The following is a 19,088-nucleotide window of genomic DNA, read 5'->3' as shown; positions in this document are numbered from 1 at the left end:
AATGTATTGCAGTAGTCTAACCTGGATGTCACCATGGCATGGATTACAGTGGTCAGCTCTGCTTGTCCAGGAAGAGAAGCTGGTGGACTAACCTTAGTTTCTGAGAGATGCTTTGTGCCACAGGTAGCCATTAAGAGCAATGGCTGGATCTAACAGTGCCTCCAAGCTGCAAACTTCTTCCTTGAGGTAGTGTGAGGTTGAATATACTGCAATGGTGAAATGAACCATCTACCTAAGGAAGCTTGTTGAGGCTGAGCTTCAGTGTACTGGCTATCATTCTGTCCAATGTTGAATTCAGATACCTGTTTACCTGTTCTCTACCACCTCCTTTGGGTTTGCTGAAGTAGAAAGTTGGAGCTGGGCATTATCAGCATACAGATGACACCCTGTCCTTCATCCCTGATGGACTTCACTCTGCAGCTACGTGTAGGCCTGAAACAACTTGGAAAACAACGTAAACCCCTGGTGTAATTTCCCCAACCTGCTGCCTTTCAGATGTGTTGGACTGCAATCATCATTCCCAGCTAGCGTGGTGATGAAGTCCAAGGCCTGCCATAACACAGGTAACATGGGTCTGAATGGAAGTCCTTCAGGATCACCTTTTGGAAACAATTCACCAGATAGGTGGGAGCGGAACTTCTTTAGCAGCGGCACTTGCTTCTCAAGCGGGATTGCAAGTCAAGAGAAGGCTAGTGTGGCCAGTGGGAGCAAAAGCTCCTGAGAGATCCAAGGAAATTGATCCGATCGCACTCCCCTCATCCCACTCAGCTCTTGGTGTAGGTTATCCAGCGAGGTGACCAGGATGCCTTCAGCGCTGACCTTCGGGCTGGAACTCAGATGGAAATAGATTGAGATGATCTGTGGCACCACTTCTGTGAGCATCTTTTCTTGCCATGGGGCTTGTACTATGATTTAGATACCCACTGTAGCAATGGGTCAGGGGGAATCCCCTACCCGCCCACCCCACACCCCCCTGGTCTCCAGGCTGATGTTGCCCCATGGTTTCCCTCCATCCAAGCATGAGGAATAAAAATAGATTTATTAAAAGATGGAAAATGGAGGTGGAGCTAAGGATAAACGGGATGGAATAAAAGCAGGCATAAAAGGGAAATGTTGGGGGAAGTTGGAGAGGAGCAATTATAGACACTGAGTGAAGCAGATCACGCATCCCACAAGACCTCAGGGTCCTGTTACACCACTACAAGCAAGAAAACAGGAAAGCCGTCCATCCCCTATGCTAGGACTGCCACTGTCTTCTGATCTACAAAGTGTCCAGGGAGTCTCCAATCTCTTCAGTACAGCTGACTGGCAGAAGGGCCAGCAGGTAGCAAGCCGGCACCTCCACAGCAATAAGAGGGACCCCGACTCCTCTTACCAGAAGTCTTTTATTCCCCCTGACTCATCCCCTGACATCACCTGGTGGCGTGATGGCCCATCTCCACTCTCTTCATGCCCACCCCAGTGCTCCCAGCTGCCGGTCCTAAACCATTCACTAGGCCATTCTGCCCTCCCATCTCTGGTGACCTTGAGTCTTCAGCTTTGATAACCAAAACAATGTTGATTGCTCCCTAGTGCTTGAACACCAGGTACAAATATCACTCCCTGGGAACCTCTGGAGGCTCCCAGTCGACTCTGGGAGTGCCATGTTTGACAGGGTCTTGTGTCCCGAGAAGGCTATGGGCTGGACATGATTCAGTTCCATCTCACAGAGGACATGCTTCTAGATATGTGAGTGTATGATTTGGGGTCACTTAAAGTTTACTCCAGTTCCTTATTTGCAGTTGTCAGCTGAGGCCCCAGGCACTAAGGAGCATTGAAGAAAAATGACAGTTTTGATTCAAGAGCACTATTGTTTAGCTTGAAAAAAATCCCCTACCCACCCACCCACCCACCCACCCCTTAGTCATTCATGGGGAAACATGATGCTGGATCATTCAATGCATGTACAGTAGCATATACACTTTAGGCCCTTATACACTTCAGTGCTTGAGCACAGCTTTGGACTTTTGCCATGACCGAAGCACTTCCGTTCATTCAGTTACTTTTAAGTTTCCCTTCCTCTGTTCTCAAAGAGAGAACTAAAACTGCCTTAAAATAAGTTTTGTTTCTGCATTGGCACAGCAAGTTTCTATTATTCTAGCTCCATGGGGCAGGTGAGGGAGAATGTGAATAAAAAGAGTCCAGGGTCCCCTCTTGTTGTGTAATTTAACCCTTACATCACATGGAAATGTTAACAAACTCTTACAGCCCTCTCCGTGACATTTTTTTTTAGTCCTGGAAGTGGGAAACCCCATTTTCCAACAAGCTCTTGGGATCATGTAACTGTGTGTATGTAAATCAGCAGTATTTCTGGGAATCCTGGAATGTCAGTAAGCCTTGCACTGTGGTAGAACTAAGACAGGGCTAGTCGTTGGCAGAGTCTGGCAGCATCCTCCCAGACAAAGGTAAGATGTTCGCCTTCGTTTGGGGGCACTTCCAGACCTTGCTTTTCAGGGGCAATTGCCTTGCCTCATTTGCCAAGTTTTAAGTGGTGGTGGGGGGCGTGTCTCGAGGACCTTCATTCGCACCCTGCCCCAGGTCATCCCACACTAGTGGAGAAAGGGTTCCCCTTCTCAGTCTCAAGGGCAATGCAAGGAGAGGTGTGCGTGTTCGTGGTGGTGAGGCTGCAGCTAGTGGAGAGGGGAGTGTTAAGCCCTCTGATCCCTTAATCACACTTTAAAGATCACCCCCTGCCTGGTGGCAAAGCTAAGTAAAAACCTTCCATTGGCATCCATGGACAGTCAGGGCTCAGGAGGTAGGATCAAAGTCCTGGGAAACAGAGATCAGCCCCAGAGATTCCATGTGCCCACAACACCTCTGAATCCACCTGCACTTTCCCACTTCTTCATCTTTTTTTTTAGCATTAATACTTCCATGAAAGGTGCATTCCTATGCAACTTTGGACAGAAAGTTTTTTTTCTGTCTAAGTATGTCTAGGATTGCTACTTAAGTAGGCAAAATCAGAATAACTGTATAATGCATAGAACTCCTCTGTCTGGAAGCATCCTTAGAGCATGGAGAGGGTACTCTAAATTGGCCTAAGTCTGCATTGTGCAGCTATTTTGTCTTTTCTAATTTTTTCTGCAGAAAAAAGCAATAGTGAAAAAGCATGGGAGGCTCACAAGAATCATAAAAGCCTCATCTGGAAGCATCCAGTAGCACAGACCTCATTGCTTACTAACTCTACATCATGGGCTGCATTTTGATTTAGTCCTATTTAAGTGTAAAGTGTTGGGAAAATTCAGGCAAATCCTGGCAGAAAAGGGTTGCTTATATGTGCCTTTGTGTTATAAAATCAAACCTGCACCCCTTTCTCAGAAAGCAGCAGTATTCCAAGCCAGGTCACTGTTTAATGCTGCTGTTACTTTAAGAAGATGGAATTTTTAACTGGACCAGGAAGCTGCTGTAAGCTAACTCTTGGTGTTGTTAGTCACGAAGTCATGTCCAGCCCATCACGACTCCATGGACAACACTCCTCCAGGCCTTCCTGTCCTCCACCATCCCCCGGAGTCCACTCAAGTTCTCACCAACTGCTTCAGTGACTCCATCTAGCCACCTCATCCTCTGCAGTCCCCTTCTTCTTTTGCCATCTATTGTTCCCAGCATTAGGCTCTTCTCCAGGGAGTCCTTCATTCTCATTCGGTGGCCAAAGTATTTCAGTTTCATCTTCAGGATCTGGCCTTCTAAAGAGCAGTCAGGATTGATCTCCTCTAGGACTGACCAGTTTGATTGCCTTGCGGTCCAAGGGACTCGCAGGAGTCTCCTCCAATACCACAATTCAAAGGCGCTCAGCCTTCCTTATGGTCCATCTTTCACAGCCATACATTGCAACTGGGAAAACCATAGCCTTGACTATACGCACTTTTGTTGGCAGGGTGATGCCTCTGCTTTTTAGTATGCTGTCTAGATTTGCCATAGCTTTCCTCCCCAGGAGCAAGTGTCTTTTAATTTCTTGGCTGCAGTCCCCATCCGCAGTGATTGTGGAGCCCAGGAAAATAAAATCTGTCACTACCTCTATTTCTTCCCCATCTATTTGGCAGGAAGTGAGAGGACCAGATGCCATGATCTTAATTTTCTTAATGTTGAGTTTCAAGCCAACTTTTGCACTCTTCTCCTTCACCCGCATCAAGAGGCTCTTTAGTTCCTCTTCACTTTCTGCCATTAGAGTGGTATTATCTGCATATCTGAGGTTGTTTTTATTTCTCCCAGCAATCTTCATTCCAACTGGTGATTCATCTAGCCCCACCTTTCTCATGATGTGCTCTGCATATAAGTTAAATAGGCAGGGCAACAGTATACAGCCTTGCCAAACTCCTTTCTCAATTTTGAACCAATCAGTGGTTCCGTGTCCAGTTCTCACTGTTGCTTCTTGACATGCATATAGGTTTCTCAAGAGACAATAAGATGGTCTCCCATCTCTCCCATCTCTTTAAGAACTTGCCACAATATGTTGTGATCCACACAATCAAAAGCTTTAGCATAGTCAATGAAGCAGAAGTAGATGTTTTTCTGGAACTCTCTAGCTTTCTCCATGATCCAGCTTATGTTGGCAATTTGATCTCTAGTTCCTCTCCCTCTTTGAAATCCTGCCTGTACATCTGGTAGTTCTCGGTCACATACTGCTGGAGCCTAGCTTGTAGGCCTTTGAGCATAACTTTGCTAGCATGTGAAATGAGTGCAATGGTACAGTAGTTTGAACATTCTTTGGCATTGCCCTTCTTTGGGATCAGAATGTAAACTGACCTTTTCCAATCCTGTGGCCACTGTTGAGTTTTCCAAATTTTCTGGCATATTGAGTGTAGCACTTTTACTGCATCATCTTTTAAGATTTTGAACAGCTCAACTGGAATACTTTCATCTCCACTAGCTTTGTTGTTGCTCAGACTTCCTAAGGCCCATTTGACTTCACATTCCAGGATGTCTGGCTCAAGGTCAGTGACCATCCCAACGTGGTTATCAGGGATGTTAAGCTCTTTCTTGTATAGTTCTTCTGTGTAATCTTGCCACCTCTTCTTAATCTCTTCTGCCTCTGTTAGGTCCCTGCCATTTTGGTCCTTTATCATGCCCATCTTTGCTTGAAACGTTCCCTTCATATCTCCAATTTTCTTGAAGAGATCGCTGATCCTCCCTATTCTATTGTTTCCTTCTATTTCTTTGCACTGTTCATTTAAGAAGGCATTCTTATCTCTTCTAGCTATTCTCTGGAATTCTGCATTCAATTGTTTGCATCTTTCTCTTTCTTCCTTGTCTTTCGCTTCCCTTCTTTCCTCAGCTATTTGTAAAGCTTCCTCAAACAGCCATTTTGCTTTCTTGCATTTCTTTTTCTTTGGGATGGTTTTAGTTGCTACCTCTTGTACAATGTTGCAAACCTCCGTCCATAGTTCTTCAGGCACTCTGTCTATCAGATCTGATTCCTTAAATCTATTTGTCACCTCTACTGTATATTCATCAGGAATATGATTTAGGTCATACCTGGGTGGCCTAGTGCTTTTCCCTACTTTCTTCAATTTAAGCCTAAACTTTGCAACATGAATCTCATGATCTGAGCCACAGTCAGCTCTTGGTCTTGTTTTTACTGACTGTATAGAGCTTCTCCATCTTTGGCTGCAGAGCACATAATCAATCTGATTTCTGTGTTGACTGTCTGGTGATGTCCATGTGTAGAGTTGTCTCTTGGGTTGTTGGAAAAAAGTGTTTGTTATGACCATCGTATTCTCTTGACAAAATTCTACCAGCCTGTGTGCCCTGCTTCATTTTATACTCCAAGGCCAAACCTGCCTGTTATTCCGGTTATCTTTTGGCTTCCTACTTTAGCATTCCAATCCCCCATGTTGGTAAGGACATCATTTTTTGGTGTTAGTTCTAGAAGGTGTTGTAGGCCTTCATAGAACCGGTCAATTTCAGCCTCTTCAGCACCAGTGGTTGGGGCATAGACTTGGACTACTGTGATGTTGAATGGTTTGCCTTGGATTCGAACTGAGATCATTCTGTCATTTTGGAGATTGTATCCCAGTACTGCTTTTCCTACTCTTTTATTGACTATGAAGGCTACTCCATTCTTTCTGAGGGATTCTTGCCTGCAGTAGTATACCTGATGGTCATCTGAATTAAATCCACCCATTCCTGTCCATTTTAGTTCACTGATTCCTAAGATGTCGATGTTCAGTCTTGTCATCTCTTGTTTGACCACATCCAGCTTGCCTTGATTCTTACATTCCAGGTTCCTATGGAGTATAGATCTTTGCAGTATCGGACTCCTTTCACCACCAGATACATCAGCAACTGAGTGTCCTTTCGGTTTTGACCCAGTCGCTTCACTCTTTCTGGTGCTACTAGTACTAGCCCTCCGCTCTTCCCCAGTAGCATATTGGACACCTTCTGACCTGAGGGGCTCATCTTCCGGCGTCATATCTTTTTGCCTTTTGGTACTGTCCATGGGGTTTTCATGGCAAAGATACTGGAGTGGGTTGCCATTTCCTTCTCCAGTGGAGCGTGTTTTGTCAGAGCTCTCTGCTATGAGCTGTCCGTCTTGGGTGACCCTGCATGGCATAGCTCATAGCTTCATTGAGCTACGCAAGCCTCTTCGCCATGACAGGGCAATGATCCATGAAGGAGAGGCTAACTTTATGAGTAAGGAAATACCTGTATTCTCATCAGCTGCAGAAAAGCTGAAACAATGGTGTCCACTTGTTTCTGAATGGACCCTCTTAAGCATCTGGTTCCACAGAAACAAGTGTAGTTGCCCAACCAGATTTCCTGAATGGTTCCTCAGTCAGACACCTTTGCATGTTTAAGCAAGATCCAAATTGCAAAGGGGTCTACTCAATTGACAGGTCAATAAAGCAATCAGTGATGTTTTCCATACTATTGTTATCAGTATTTCTGATTGGTTTAGAACATTATGTCATGCCTGAAGGCTATTGAATGCTATTGCACTAACATCATCTGGAAACTTAACACTCTGTATTGGTGTATATGACTAGCAGGTTATAAAAGTGTCTGTACATGGGCTGTGATTTTGTAGTTAGTGGTGAGAAGCACTACTCAGTAGCATGCTGTGGTAGGTAACTGCAGGGGTCCCGGGTGATCTTTCAATAAAACTGCTAAGGTTCAAGGCGAGAGGGGTCTTTCCTGACTGAACCTGTGGCTGCCATCGAAGCTTCCTGACAAAAGCTATTGAAATCAATGGAACTTGAGTTAGTCACTAACTTAACTCCCATGTATTTTAATGGTTCTGCTTCAAGTAGGACTAAGTCTGGATCCAAGCCTATGCATTTTACTTCCTCCAACTGGGGCTACCAGCTTTCTCTCCCTACAGCTCCCAGCACACTTCCATGGGAGTAAGGTGCACTGACGTCAATGGGATTTACTTCTGAGTAAACATCCTTAAGATCGCTTTGTTCGGACACGATATCATACCCACGTAGTTGGGAGAAGCCCCACATATTTAAGGTGGCAGAGGCAGCTGATGGGCGACTCAGCTCCGGCTTGACCTGCACCACTTTGCCCTCCGTGCTCCCAATGAAAAAAACGCCGCCCCATTTCGCACCTCCATTATCTGGGGCAGCATCCCCACAGCTTCCCTTCCCTGTCTTGATTCACCCTATCCCACCAGCCCAACAGCTTGATCCTCTCACAGACGAGCTGAATTAGGTTTCGCTTTCCATTTCCTGGAAACAAATCAAAGTAACATTTCTGCGGAGCCTTAAAAGCCGAGCGCAAACCAAAAGTCAGCTCAGTCCCGCGGCTTCCATCCGATGAGAAGTTTCGGGAGAGCCTTTCGAGGCATCGACTGCCAAGAAAGCTGCGCTCGGAAGACCTTCGGGCTTCACTCTAAGAACGTGAGTAACAGATTCACCGGCGCGGAGCACCTCTTGGCAGGAGAGAGACTCGGGTGCTCCGGCTACCTTATCTCGGAGGAGATTAATGGCTTTTAGACTAGTTGCTCTCCTCCAGATGTTCATAGATTCATAGAATAGTAGAGTTGGAAGGGGTCATGAAGGCCATCGGGTCCACCCCCACCCCCCGGGCTGTTACAGGACACCACCTTACACCCTCCCACTCAGATGGCTGTCCAGTTTCTTCTTGACTGTCTCTAGTGTGGGAGAGCCCACCACCTCTCTGGGCAGCTGGTCCCACTGCCATATTGCTCTGGCAGTGAGGAAGCTTTTCCTGATGTCCAGCCTGAATCTGGGTTGTCACAACTTGAATTGATTATTCCATGTCCTGCACTCTGGCATCAGCAAGAGTGTTCTTTGACCTCAATTCCCATCTGTATCAAAACGCATGGCTAAAATTCTGGAATGATGGGCATTGCCATCTCAACAGCACCTGGAGGGCTACGGATTTCCCCATCCCTGATCTGGTGGAGGGCAAGCATGTAAAGCAGCAATCCCCTCATTTTCTAGGGCATAAATTGCTCTGAATTTGCTGCAAGGCCTTGACCTGGAATAAGCACAGTTAGGCTTGTGGCATTGATGTAGCCTACGTACCATTTTGGCACACTCTGGAGCGGTCCAGAGTCCAGGATCTAGTCCACCCCCTGGTTACTCATTTTTCTCTGCCACATCATGTTAAGTCCTCAGCAAGTAAGCCTCACAGGCTGAGAGCAGAGCTTGCTGTTTCCACCTCTGGTCCATGTGGCTGCTGCCTCCTCGGGCTACAGATGTAGACCAGAACTGATGTCAGGATGTAGTAGAGTCCTGGATATATTTATGCCAAGTCATGCTGTATGAAATACAGTTTAGGCTCTACCCCTGCTTGGTGCTTTGATATAGTTTGCCTTTTGTAGATATCTTGAACATCCAGTTTTGGGGAAGAGGAGGATTAGATGGACAGTTTTTCTGCCTGCTTCATGCAGCTGATGGAGCACGCTTGTTGGTTTGTTATAGAAGGCTGAATGTGTCAGTAAGAGCTGAGTCACAGCAAGGTTTACATGTGTGTCTGGGGAAGGGAAGGGAAGAGCACTTTAGCAAGTGCATCTCAGACTGAGGCAGAGTATTAGTGTTTCCTTCAAGTGTGGATTTGGCAGGTAGCTCAGTGTTCCTGGTGTGTGTGCACAGTTTTACTCCTGGTAAGCAGGCTTGGCACAGCTTTCTGCAGCTTTAAGAAATCACAAAACCTCTTTTTCCAGAGGCATTGGTAGAGATAAATGTGCACGGAACTGATACTTCCTCTAAACCACTTTTGCATGATTTTGAGAACCACCCAGGTAGAAATATAAATAGTATGTAAATAAAGTGTTAGTCTTGAGTCAGGAGCACTGAAACTGAGTGCCAAATTCTATTTTGGAGTGGATTTTGCTGGCCATATCCAAGTGCTGTGTGGGCCCAAGGGCAAGGGGTGATGCCCACATATCAAAACGATAGCATGTGTTAATTTAAATTTGTTAGTTCTTAAGTTTAGTTACTAGACACTATTTCAGCCTTTTAGAATGGGAGGAACCATGCAAAAACTGGAAAACTACAAAAACCAGACTGCTGAGGGAAGGAGGGTGGGGCTTGGCTTAAGAAGCTGTGGTCATGTGGAAACCTTGAAAGACTCAACTGGCATCTCAGGCTGGAGGTTCGGTGCCTCTGCTTTAAGGTACCACATGGCTCCCCTCCCTTGCTGTTTACATTTAATTAAATTCTCATTAGATACACTGAAGTAAGTTTTAATTTTAACTGAAATTAAAATATGTTTGCCTCTAGGGTAAGGTATTATAGTAGTTTCAGCAAGGGCCAAGTTGCAATACTGGCGAGATTACATTGTAATTTTTCTTTTTATTTCCTCTCTCTCTCTCTCTCTCTCTCTCTCTCTCTCTCTCTCTCTCTCTCTTTGCACTTTTACAGGTTTCCAAATGCCTCCGGGGCAGAAGAGGTGAGAGAAATGTGTCTGTGTATTTGTGCATGAGAAGGAAAGGGGGAAGGAGGTGCTAGATGGGCTTCTTCAAGAGTGGTAGAACCATTTGGGGTTTAATGACTTGTTGTTTCATTGCTTATAGTCAGGAAGATTCTTCTGCTGAAGAATGTATGAGGTGCTAGCCCTTCTTTTATCCTTATATCCAACGTCAGAGGAAGAGAGAGGGAGCCTGACTGGACCACCCTCGGAACAAGGCTGACGGCTCCAGGGTGCAGTGAGCTGCAAACCAGGGACCCTAATCAAGCCAGTGGTCAGGATATAACAGCAGAGTAGGAACTCCCTGAATGTCAGGACCACAGGCCAACCCTGAGGGTAGAATAACCTGCCAGAGCTCAGGAAGACTGAGTTGTTCAAGGTTTAATTGGTGCAGGAAGCCTTTTTGCAGAATTTCCTGCAAAGGGAAGCTCCACTAGCCAGCTTGAGATCGTTATGGCATGCAGATGCTGAAATGTGCAATTCTTCAGTTTTCCAGCTGGGGCAACTGAACAGAAATCCAAAAGCCCTTGAGATTAGCTGGACAAAGAATTAATTTTAGATCTAGTATCTCTCTGTTTCTGAGATATTTTAACTGCTGTACCTCCTGCCTATCTCTTTCAGGAATGGCTTCCGGCAGAGGGCACCTCCTGTCCTCAAATACTTGCAGGGTATCCTTCGCAAATACCCAGATGGGGGTCAGATCTTAAAGGTGAGGGCTAAGTGATGGGCACTGAGCTTTTGCCTTTGGGGTTTTGAGAAAGAAGTGGTGGACCCAAGTTCTTTGGACTGGAGGTTGCAACCTGATACTCAAAAAGTCTTAACAGGTTGATTATGTGCAGTTTTGTTGATTGGTCAATTGATTAAATGCACATAATTTTGCATTTAAAATCTATGAATCTTAAAAATAGATTAATTTTTTTGAAGCAAGAAGTTACTTTGTTTCTAGATCATCATCTTGAAGTCATCATCTTGAAGAGGGTTTCCTTCAAATTTGAAAGAAAATACCAGTATGAAAATGATTGCTGATAATTATTATAGAATAAGCCTGAAAAATTAGAGCCACCTTTAGTTGCTTAAAAGTTTAACAACTCAAGCCTAGTTGTATCTATTCAGAAGCTAGTCCCACTGAGGTCAAGGGGGTTTATTCCCTAGTAAATGTTTTGGTTTGTAGCCCAGCTATAGGTCTGATCAGTCCTGCAACCAGATGAGATTTACTTCTGAGTAGCCACAAATACAATTGCTTTTGACACAGCAACCCTAATTCAAAGGTGATTCGGAGTCTTTTCAGAGGTACATACCATCAGTGGGCAGCCAACCTATGGATTTTATGGAAGGGAAGGAGGGCTGCATGTGAGATGCTGGGATCCTTGAGTCTGTTTGTTTAAAGTTAATTTATTTGTATTTAAAAAGCTTCCAGTCTGGTGCGTGTATAATTAGTAAAGCAAGACAGGCTGGCCAGGCTTGCAATCTACAATGAGACGAGGCGAAAGGAGGGGAAAGTGGGCAGAAACAAGACTTTCAGCAGGGTCGGTGGATGGCCCCACTTCTCTCTCTCATCACCCTGCTGGAGTTACCTTTATGTATAAAGGGAGGCACAGGGAGGGCCATCCTAAGTAAATGCAAAGCAGTCCAAACTAAAATGCAAACAGGTCTGATAGGTTTGCACTCACTTACATACAATTTAAATGGTTTAAAATTGATGTGCCACAGAATATGGCTCTTAGGCAGTGGCACCCAATTCTGGAATCTGCTCCCCACAGAGGTTTGCCTGGTGCCCCCTTTCCATTCATTTCAGCACCAGGCAAAACCCTTTTAATTTCCTCAATATTTTAAAGGATAACATAACTGTTAAAAAGCACCTTTTGTTGGTATTTATTCCCTACTACTATACCCCTGGGTTAACTTATGATGTGGCTTTTGAGGTGGGGCTCGTTATATTTTATTGGTTATTTTATTTGCAAGTTTGGTTTAATGTTACGGTTTTTAATCTATATGTTGTTTTTTATGAATCTGTAAACTACCCAGAGAGTCATTTTGACTAATGGGCAGAGCAGAATTGAAATAAATATGTTGATCAACACAGTCTCTTTATGCTCTTTGGCCAGAAGTCTTGAACCAAGATGTGGGTTTAACATCTTCAGGAGTGCTGGGGAAGAATGTCACATGGGCTTTGTCCACTGGAGGGGTACACTTCTAGTGTGGCGGGGTTTGGCATCCTAACCGAGCATTTAGGATCTGTGGGGTCTGAGTGAGTTAGATCCCTGGGTGGAAGTGAGGCTCCCTCATGTTTTCTGGCCCAGGTCAAAATGGTTAAAGTTTGGAAGGAGGCATTTCCAGATCCTCTGGAGAAGAATAGTGAATACAGATGCCTAGCAGTTCACCACAGGTGAGAAGAGGTTCTGCTGTTCTGGAGCAATTTCCATTAATTGGAGTAGTAGTGTTAGCTGGGTTTGACTCATGCTCTTACCTCAATTCCAATTCCCTGTTTCTTCCCAAAGGAGCTGATCCAGAATGCAGATGATGCGGGTGCTGAAGAGGTGATCTTACTTTATGATGACCGAAAGTTTGGAAAACAGAACCTCTTCTCTGAAGGGCTGGCAAGTGCCCAAGGTATTGATTGGACAACTTGTGAGGGTGCTGAGCCCAATAAAGAAATCATAATACGACAGACTGAAGGGTGCAGAATGATAATGGGGATTCCAGGTTGTACCACTTGGGATAGGATGTCTTGCAGTGCTCAGGATGAGCCTCAGCCACCTGTGCAGCCCTAGCAAGCCTGGTGCTGGAATGCAGAAATGTCCTGCACACATTTCTAAACACTGCTCTTTTCGATTCCTGGTATGTCTTTTTATCCTTTCATGTAGATAAGTGTCTGTCTGTCCTGTTTAGACCATAGAAGGATGCATTTGGCAAACACTGTATATTAGCCTTCCTCCCAATTGCTTGGACTTCAAGTTCCATTAGTCCAAGCCAGCAAAACCAATGGACTGGAACCCTGGAAGTGTTAGCTCAAAATGTCTGGAGGGCACCAGGCTGGGGAAGTTTGGCATATATCAAATCTAATAGATAAAAATGAGTAAAATATTTCGTGCTAGCTTCTTGTCTCTCAAACCCACTCTGGGTGCTACACCAGAGGAGTGGATTTTGGGAGGGGAAAACATGGCCTAGCAAGGTTGCAGGGCATTGGCAGCTTGGAGCCAGAGGCCTTGGGTTTCCTGGGGTACCTTGAATTAGAGATGAGTGTTGCTCTGGGCCAAAGGCCAAGGCAACCAAATGCAGCATTTCTGATCCTGTATGTGCATAGGCCTCTGCTGCTGCATGCATCTGCACAGAGATGGACATGGGCTTTTGCAATGAGCACAACCAGATTTCCAGATAGAAGGCACCTCCCCTTCACTGGGATGCTTCTTGCCTTCTGTGCCCAATGTCCATTTGAGGAGCCGAGCGATACAGTGTCCCCATATGTTTTTGGTAAGCCACTTATCTACAGCAAGGTCTCCTGCGGATGGTAAATGGATGTGAACGTACAGGGAACTGTGCCCCCAGAAAAAGTGCGTGCACCAATTGATATCGGGGATGACTGCTAGAAATGGAGCCGCCATGTTGAGTGAAACAAATGATGGCTATCAGTCTCGGGCAAAGACTGCAGAACTAGGTAGATGTCTGTCTGATCCAGCAAGGCAATTCTTCTGTTAAAAATAGTGGCTTAATTCAGATATCATTCCCTATAGCAGTGGTGGCAAACCCATGGCATGCGTGCCACAGCGGGCACACAGAGCCCTCTCTCTTGGCATGTGAGCCAAGTCGCCCCAGCATCCTCCCAACAGCTGAGCATCAGATAACAGCGCACACAGGGGCCATGCGCATGCTTGGAAAGGAATAGTGGTGCCAGGTGATGATGTCATAAGCTGCAACACATTAGCCGCGACTCGTCTGAGCTTTCGCATGGCTGGTCAGTGTGCTGCCAAGGAGAGGGAGAGGGAGGGAGGGAGAGAGAGAGAGAGAGAGAGAGTTGCTTGGACTGGCTGTTTTCAGGTTTTATTACAGTGTTGGCACTTTGTGGTAAATAAGTGGGTTTTGGGTTGCAGTTTGGGCACTCAGTCTCTAAAAGGTTCACCATCACTGAGTTAGGGTTAGAAAAATGAGGTGTCCTGGTATGATTTTGATGGTTGGAATGTGTTTAGAATCGACAGAATTGATGAGCTGTGCAGAAAAAGCTGCTCAAGGAAGGCTTTTTCAAAACCACCCTATTTTCAATGGTATTTTACCCCTATATTAGGGTTAGGGGAGTGCAGCAGGGTAGGGTTAGGGCAGTGGTGGTGAACCCATGGCATGCGTGCCTCAGCGGGCACGCAGAGCCCTCTCTGTCAGCGTGTGAGCCAAGTTGCCCCAGCAGCCGAGCATTGGATAACCGCGCACACAGGGGCCATGCGCATGCTCGGAAAGGAGTAGCGGGGCCAGGCGATGATGTCATGTGCCACAACTCATTCGTCGTGACTTGTCTGAACTTTTGCATTGTCAGTTAGTGCGCTGCCATACAGCAGCCAACGTAACCATGGTTGGTTGTTTCAGATAACATGCCAGAACACAGTTACCACAACAAGTGGTATGTAAAGCTACTTCTCACCATGAGGGCTGATTTAGTTTTCTGGCTGATCCACAAATCATAATTTGTCAGTTCAAACACTGGTGCAAAACCATACCTGAAGCTCCTTAGTCATGGTTTGGTGTGGTATCTAAATTCAGCTATAATCAAGGCCTGAGGTCTATAAATTATGACTAGACTTTGTAGCCATCTATGAAGTCCATTCCCACCTTGATAGTGCATTATATGTACCATGTAAACGGAGCACGGTGCCAGATGAAGTTATGCATCTCAGACTTTAAGAAGGCTAGCCTTAAAACAACAACAAAACTTTAACTGAAGAGCCTGCATTTTTTGAGAAGACAGCTGATCACTCAGGAATAAAGTAACGTCGTTGCCATGGTGTGCCTTCACGTCATCCCTGATTTACGGTGATTCTGTGACTGGGAGGGCTCCAACATGCCGTGTCCTTGACAACCTTGCTCAGTCCTTGTGAACTCAAACTGGCAGCCTCCTTCATAGAATCACACCATCTCATATTTAGTTTTTCACTTTCCTTACCATGATCATCTTCCCTTGCTTTCTCATGATGTGCCCAAAGTACAACAGCTTCAGTTTCATCAGTTTTGCTTCCAGGGAAACTGGAAGCTTCTGGCTTGATTTGTACTAGGATCCACTTGTTTGCCTGTCTGTCAGTCCAGGGGATTCACAAAGCTCTCCTCCAGCACCGTGTTTCAAATGCATCAATTCTCTTCCTTCACTGTCCTGGTGTCCACATAGTGAAGTAACATAAATACATATCAAAATATTTAAAGGTCTTTTAACTTGCAGTATTAACAAAATAAGAAGCTAAGTACAAATTCCTTAGCCCCTAAGCCACTTTGAATTACAGATAGTTATACTACTGCAGGTGACCTGAGTTCTGCTGGCCCTCCATGGCTGAGGGATTTTTCTCTTTTCTGCCCTGCTTAACGCACATCCCCATTGTTCCTTAAAGAGCAGCAGGATATTTTAAAAATCAAGTTATGTATTTGTGGTGGTGAGCTGCCTAGAACTTTTTGAAGAAGAGCTAGCTTATATATTTTTTCCTTTAAATTATCATTTTCTTCTCTCTTAGGGCCTGCACTTCTTGCCTACAATACTTCCCAGTTTTCTGAGGATGACTGGGAAGGGATTCAAAGTCCAGGTGTCAGTCACAAGGAGGACGATCCACTCACTGTGGGACGATTTGGCTTGGGCTTCAGTTCAGTCTATCACATCACAGGTGAGAAGCTCTGAATGTCATCTCGGGGGCAGTGGCAACTCTTCAAAACCAGGGCATGCATCCTTGGGAGGAAGGAGTATGATTATAGAACAGTTTCTCTGGAGGGGTAGATTTTCATTTTAAAAATGAATAAATCCAGGTTAATAACCACCAAACCCCCACAAAATCCTTGTGTATTCTAGGAATCTGCAGTTCTGTGTTCGTATAAATCAAACCAAATGCAGTGAAGAGAATTGCCAGTTTTGCAGGATTGCCGAGTGTGGTGATGGTTTTGTTAAAACTGAGGCAATAGCCACATTTGTGCACCAAGCCACCCTATGCGGCATGGGTTGTTCACAGAATAACCCACAGTGAAATTAGGGACTGTTTAATTCAATTAATTGCTGGTGGTGCACTACTGCTAACGCTTCTTTTAATTACATGCTTTAGTAATTTCCTGTTGTTTTTTTCTCTTGTGGGCAGGAGGTTATTATTACAGACACATTTTATACTGGAACAACCTTTACTATTTACTGATGTACACTTGATGTAAAAATTATTTACCCACTTTAAGGAAGCTAACAATGGAAGGGGAATTCTCTGTACTCTTTTGGCAGCCAAAAGACTGATCTTTCAAAACTAGAAGAAAAAACACTTCTTATAATGCAATGGCCTGGCAGCACTCTTAATGTATGAATGAGTAGCACATAGACAACAACTGGAAATGGAAACTTCTTTGGACACTTGGTCTGCTTTTATTGAAACCTGTGTATAATTGTTTGAAAGTTTTATATATGGAATACGAACCAATGTATGCCTGTTAAAAAAGGAAAGCCACTAGCACCGTTGTCCCTGCACATACCGTGCTGTGGCCCCGTGCCCTCGAACAAGCCATAGATTTTCAGCATGGCCTGCTGAGAATCAGCTCAGTGCATTTCATTGCCACAGGCGTGTTCCTTTTCCACAATGAGGCCATATCGTTTTCTGTGTTTGTGGCTTGGGGAGACTGCAGAGGAAAGAGACCGGAGTAAAAACACCAGGGCGGGACAATAACCAAGATAAGGAGTGCCCACATCGCAGTGACTAAATTTCTCCCCTTTTTGCCCTCTAGATTTCCCATCTATACTCTCTGGTCAGTGCCTGGGAGTGCTGGACCCACAGGAAGCAGCCTTAAGTGAGGGGGGTCAGCTCTGTAGTGTGGATGAATGGGAAGAGGCTTCGGATCAATTCGAACCATTCTGGGCGGTACTGAAATCGCTGGGCAAGCCTTGCCCAGCTACTGAGGGCCACTTCCCTGGCACCTTGTTCCGCTTCCCACTGCGACAGAGCCCCTCAAAGATCTCAGAAAACGTCTACAGTCCGAAACGTGTGAAGGAGCTGCTGTTCACATTCCTAAATGATGCCCCCATTAGCTTGCTGTTTCTCAGGAACATTCGGAAAGTGACACTGGGCCTGATTGAATCCAATGGCACGATTCGTGAGCTGCTGAGAGCTGAAGCCACTATCTATCCAATTGTGAACTCGGAAGTCAGCTCAGGACTCCCTCCTGACATCGTTCTCCATGTATCAGACTTTCCTGATGATGTCACTGCTACCAAATTGGACATGGTTGCTCACATCAAAACCCTTGCTTTATGTGGCACTGGAATTGGACAGGCCACCAACTGCCACTGGCTGGTCTTATCAGCTGAAGCCAAAAAGGATGCCTTCCCGGAGCTGTGGGATCTCTCCACGAAGGTGTGCTCTAGACCAGCTCAGTGCTTGGCGTACTGCTTGCAAGACAAGTGTCCTGGGCGCCTCAGCTGTGTCTTGCCACTCCCAGCCACAGAGGAGAACATGACGGGATTGCCACTGCACATCAGTGCCCCTTTCCAGCTGACAGATGACCGGAGACACGTGCAGTGGTCTGAAGAAGGGTCCCACGCACGGGGAGCTGATGGCCGGTGGAACTACCTGCTTTTGGAAGAGATGCTGCCCCTTGTTTATTGCCAGATGGTGCTGCTGGCTGCTGGCTATCCCAGTGACCCCTACGGGGCATGGCCAGACCCAGATGAAAGCCAGCAGCTCCGGTACAAGCCATTAGTAGCTCAGATCTGCCAGAGACTGCTTGACATGCAACTCTTGGTGCAGGCAGGAGGTGGGAATCCTCACCTGCTCTATCCCCGTGAAGCTGTCCTCTTGCCAGAAAAAGTGACCCATGAGCCGGCGGCTGTGGTGCTGGAGAAGGCTCTCGTGTCAGCAGGGTCACTGGTCGCAGCTGCCCCTCCCCATGTGCGCAGGGCCTTGTCCTTGGGCACCAACGATGGGCCAGCGGTACGGGAGGCTACAGCACAGTTCGTGAGAAAGACCTTGCGCCACAGTGAGGGCACCTGGTGTAGACTCTCCGTGTCGGAGAAACACTTGTTGTTGGAATACTTGACTGGAGATGAGCACTACCAGGAGCTGGAAGGTCTGCCGCTTCTGCCAACAGCCAGCGGGCACTTTACCTGCTTCGGAGGTTCTGGAGAGACCGTATTTGTTGAGAACCATCACTTTCCCCGGTGAGCACTCTCCCACCACACAAACCCCAATATAATCCAATAGTGTCCCATTTTTCATCCGAGCTCCATGTGATATCCCTCCCTATTAGATATTCCAAAGATAGAACTCACATAAGGTAAGTACTCTACCTGCATAGGTAGAATGGTTCAGAATATTTTAACCAGCCTCCGCCAATATTATGGTGCTCAGATATTTTGGATTACAACACCTAGCAGCCTTGATCATTGGCTCTGCTGGCTGAAGTGATGGAAATGACAGTCCATCACATCTGGAGCACATCAGGCAGAGGAGGGTTGATTCGTGCTCTGGATCATTTCAGAAGTGGATATCATGCCAAATCATGAAAATAAAATGAAATAAAAAGATTTTCATCCTTACAAGTTCTAAAACATAGTGATGATAAACCAAAGGTCCCCAACCCTTTATTCATGTATATTGAATATTAGTCATGTATATTGAACACCTTGGTGCCTCTGTCATAGGGCAGGCTCATTTGACTAATTGCTGATGTGCAATACAGCTAATACTCCTTTTAAACATAAGTCTTGACAATGTCCAGTAGTTGCTTCTTTTGGGAGGAGGTTTTCACAAAGGTACATTTTGTATTGGAACAGCATTTAACATTCAGTGATGTACACTGACTATGAAAGCTCTCATGTTAATATTGCTTATGTACAAACCTCTGAAAAGTCTCTTGGTCAGCAAAAGTAATTGAATTAAAATATTTGATTCTGGTGGTAAATTAAATAAAGTGCACTCAGCATTTCACAATGTTACATTTTTTAAAAAATCAACATTTTA

At 45.5% G+C, this 19,088-nt stretch overlaps 1 protein-coding gene across 3 annotated transcripts in view; it reads left to right on the top strand.

The window, feature by feature from the left end:
• Positions 1 to 515: 515 nt before the first annotated feature.
• Positions 516 to 19,088, top strand: part of LOC123032174 (sacsin-like) — a 32,733-nt gene continuing 14,160 nt past the window's right edge. The window contains exons 1-6 of one of the 3 annotated variants that reach the window (XM_044447880.1): positions 516 to 563; positions 9,873 to 9,900; positions 10,540 to 10,627; positions 12,417 to 12,528; positions 15,621 to 15,767; positions 16,858 to 18,286. In XM_044447880.1, coding sequence (XP_044303815.1) covers positions 536 to 563; positions 9,873 to 9,900; positions 10,540 to 10,627; positions 12,417 to 12,528; positions 15,621 to 15,767; positions 16,858 to 18,286 — 1,832 coding nt within the window. In that variant the 5' untranslated portion in view covers positions 516 to 535. Of the gene's footprint in view, positions 564 to 817; positions 875 to 7,756; positions 7,881 to 9,872; positions 9,901 to 10,539; positions 10,628 to 12,416; positions 12,529 to 15,620; positions 15,768 to 16,857; positions 18,287 to 19,088 lie in introns of those variants that run through there. The other 2 variants (XM_044447882.1, XM_044447881.1) reach the window with 2 other exon arrangements.

This window comes from Varanus komodoensis, unplaced genomic scaffold, assembly GCF_004798865.1.
Source record: "Varanus komodoensis strain SLA01 unplaced genomic scaffold, ASM479886v1 scaffold53, whole genome shotgun sequence".
Classification (NCBI taxonomy): domain Eukaryota; kingdom Metazoa; phylum Chordata; class Lepidosauria; order Squamata; family Varanidae; genus Varanus; species Varanus komodoensis.
This window is presented reverse-complemented; position numbering and strand designations above follow the sequence as displayed.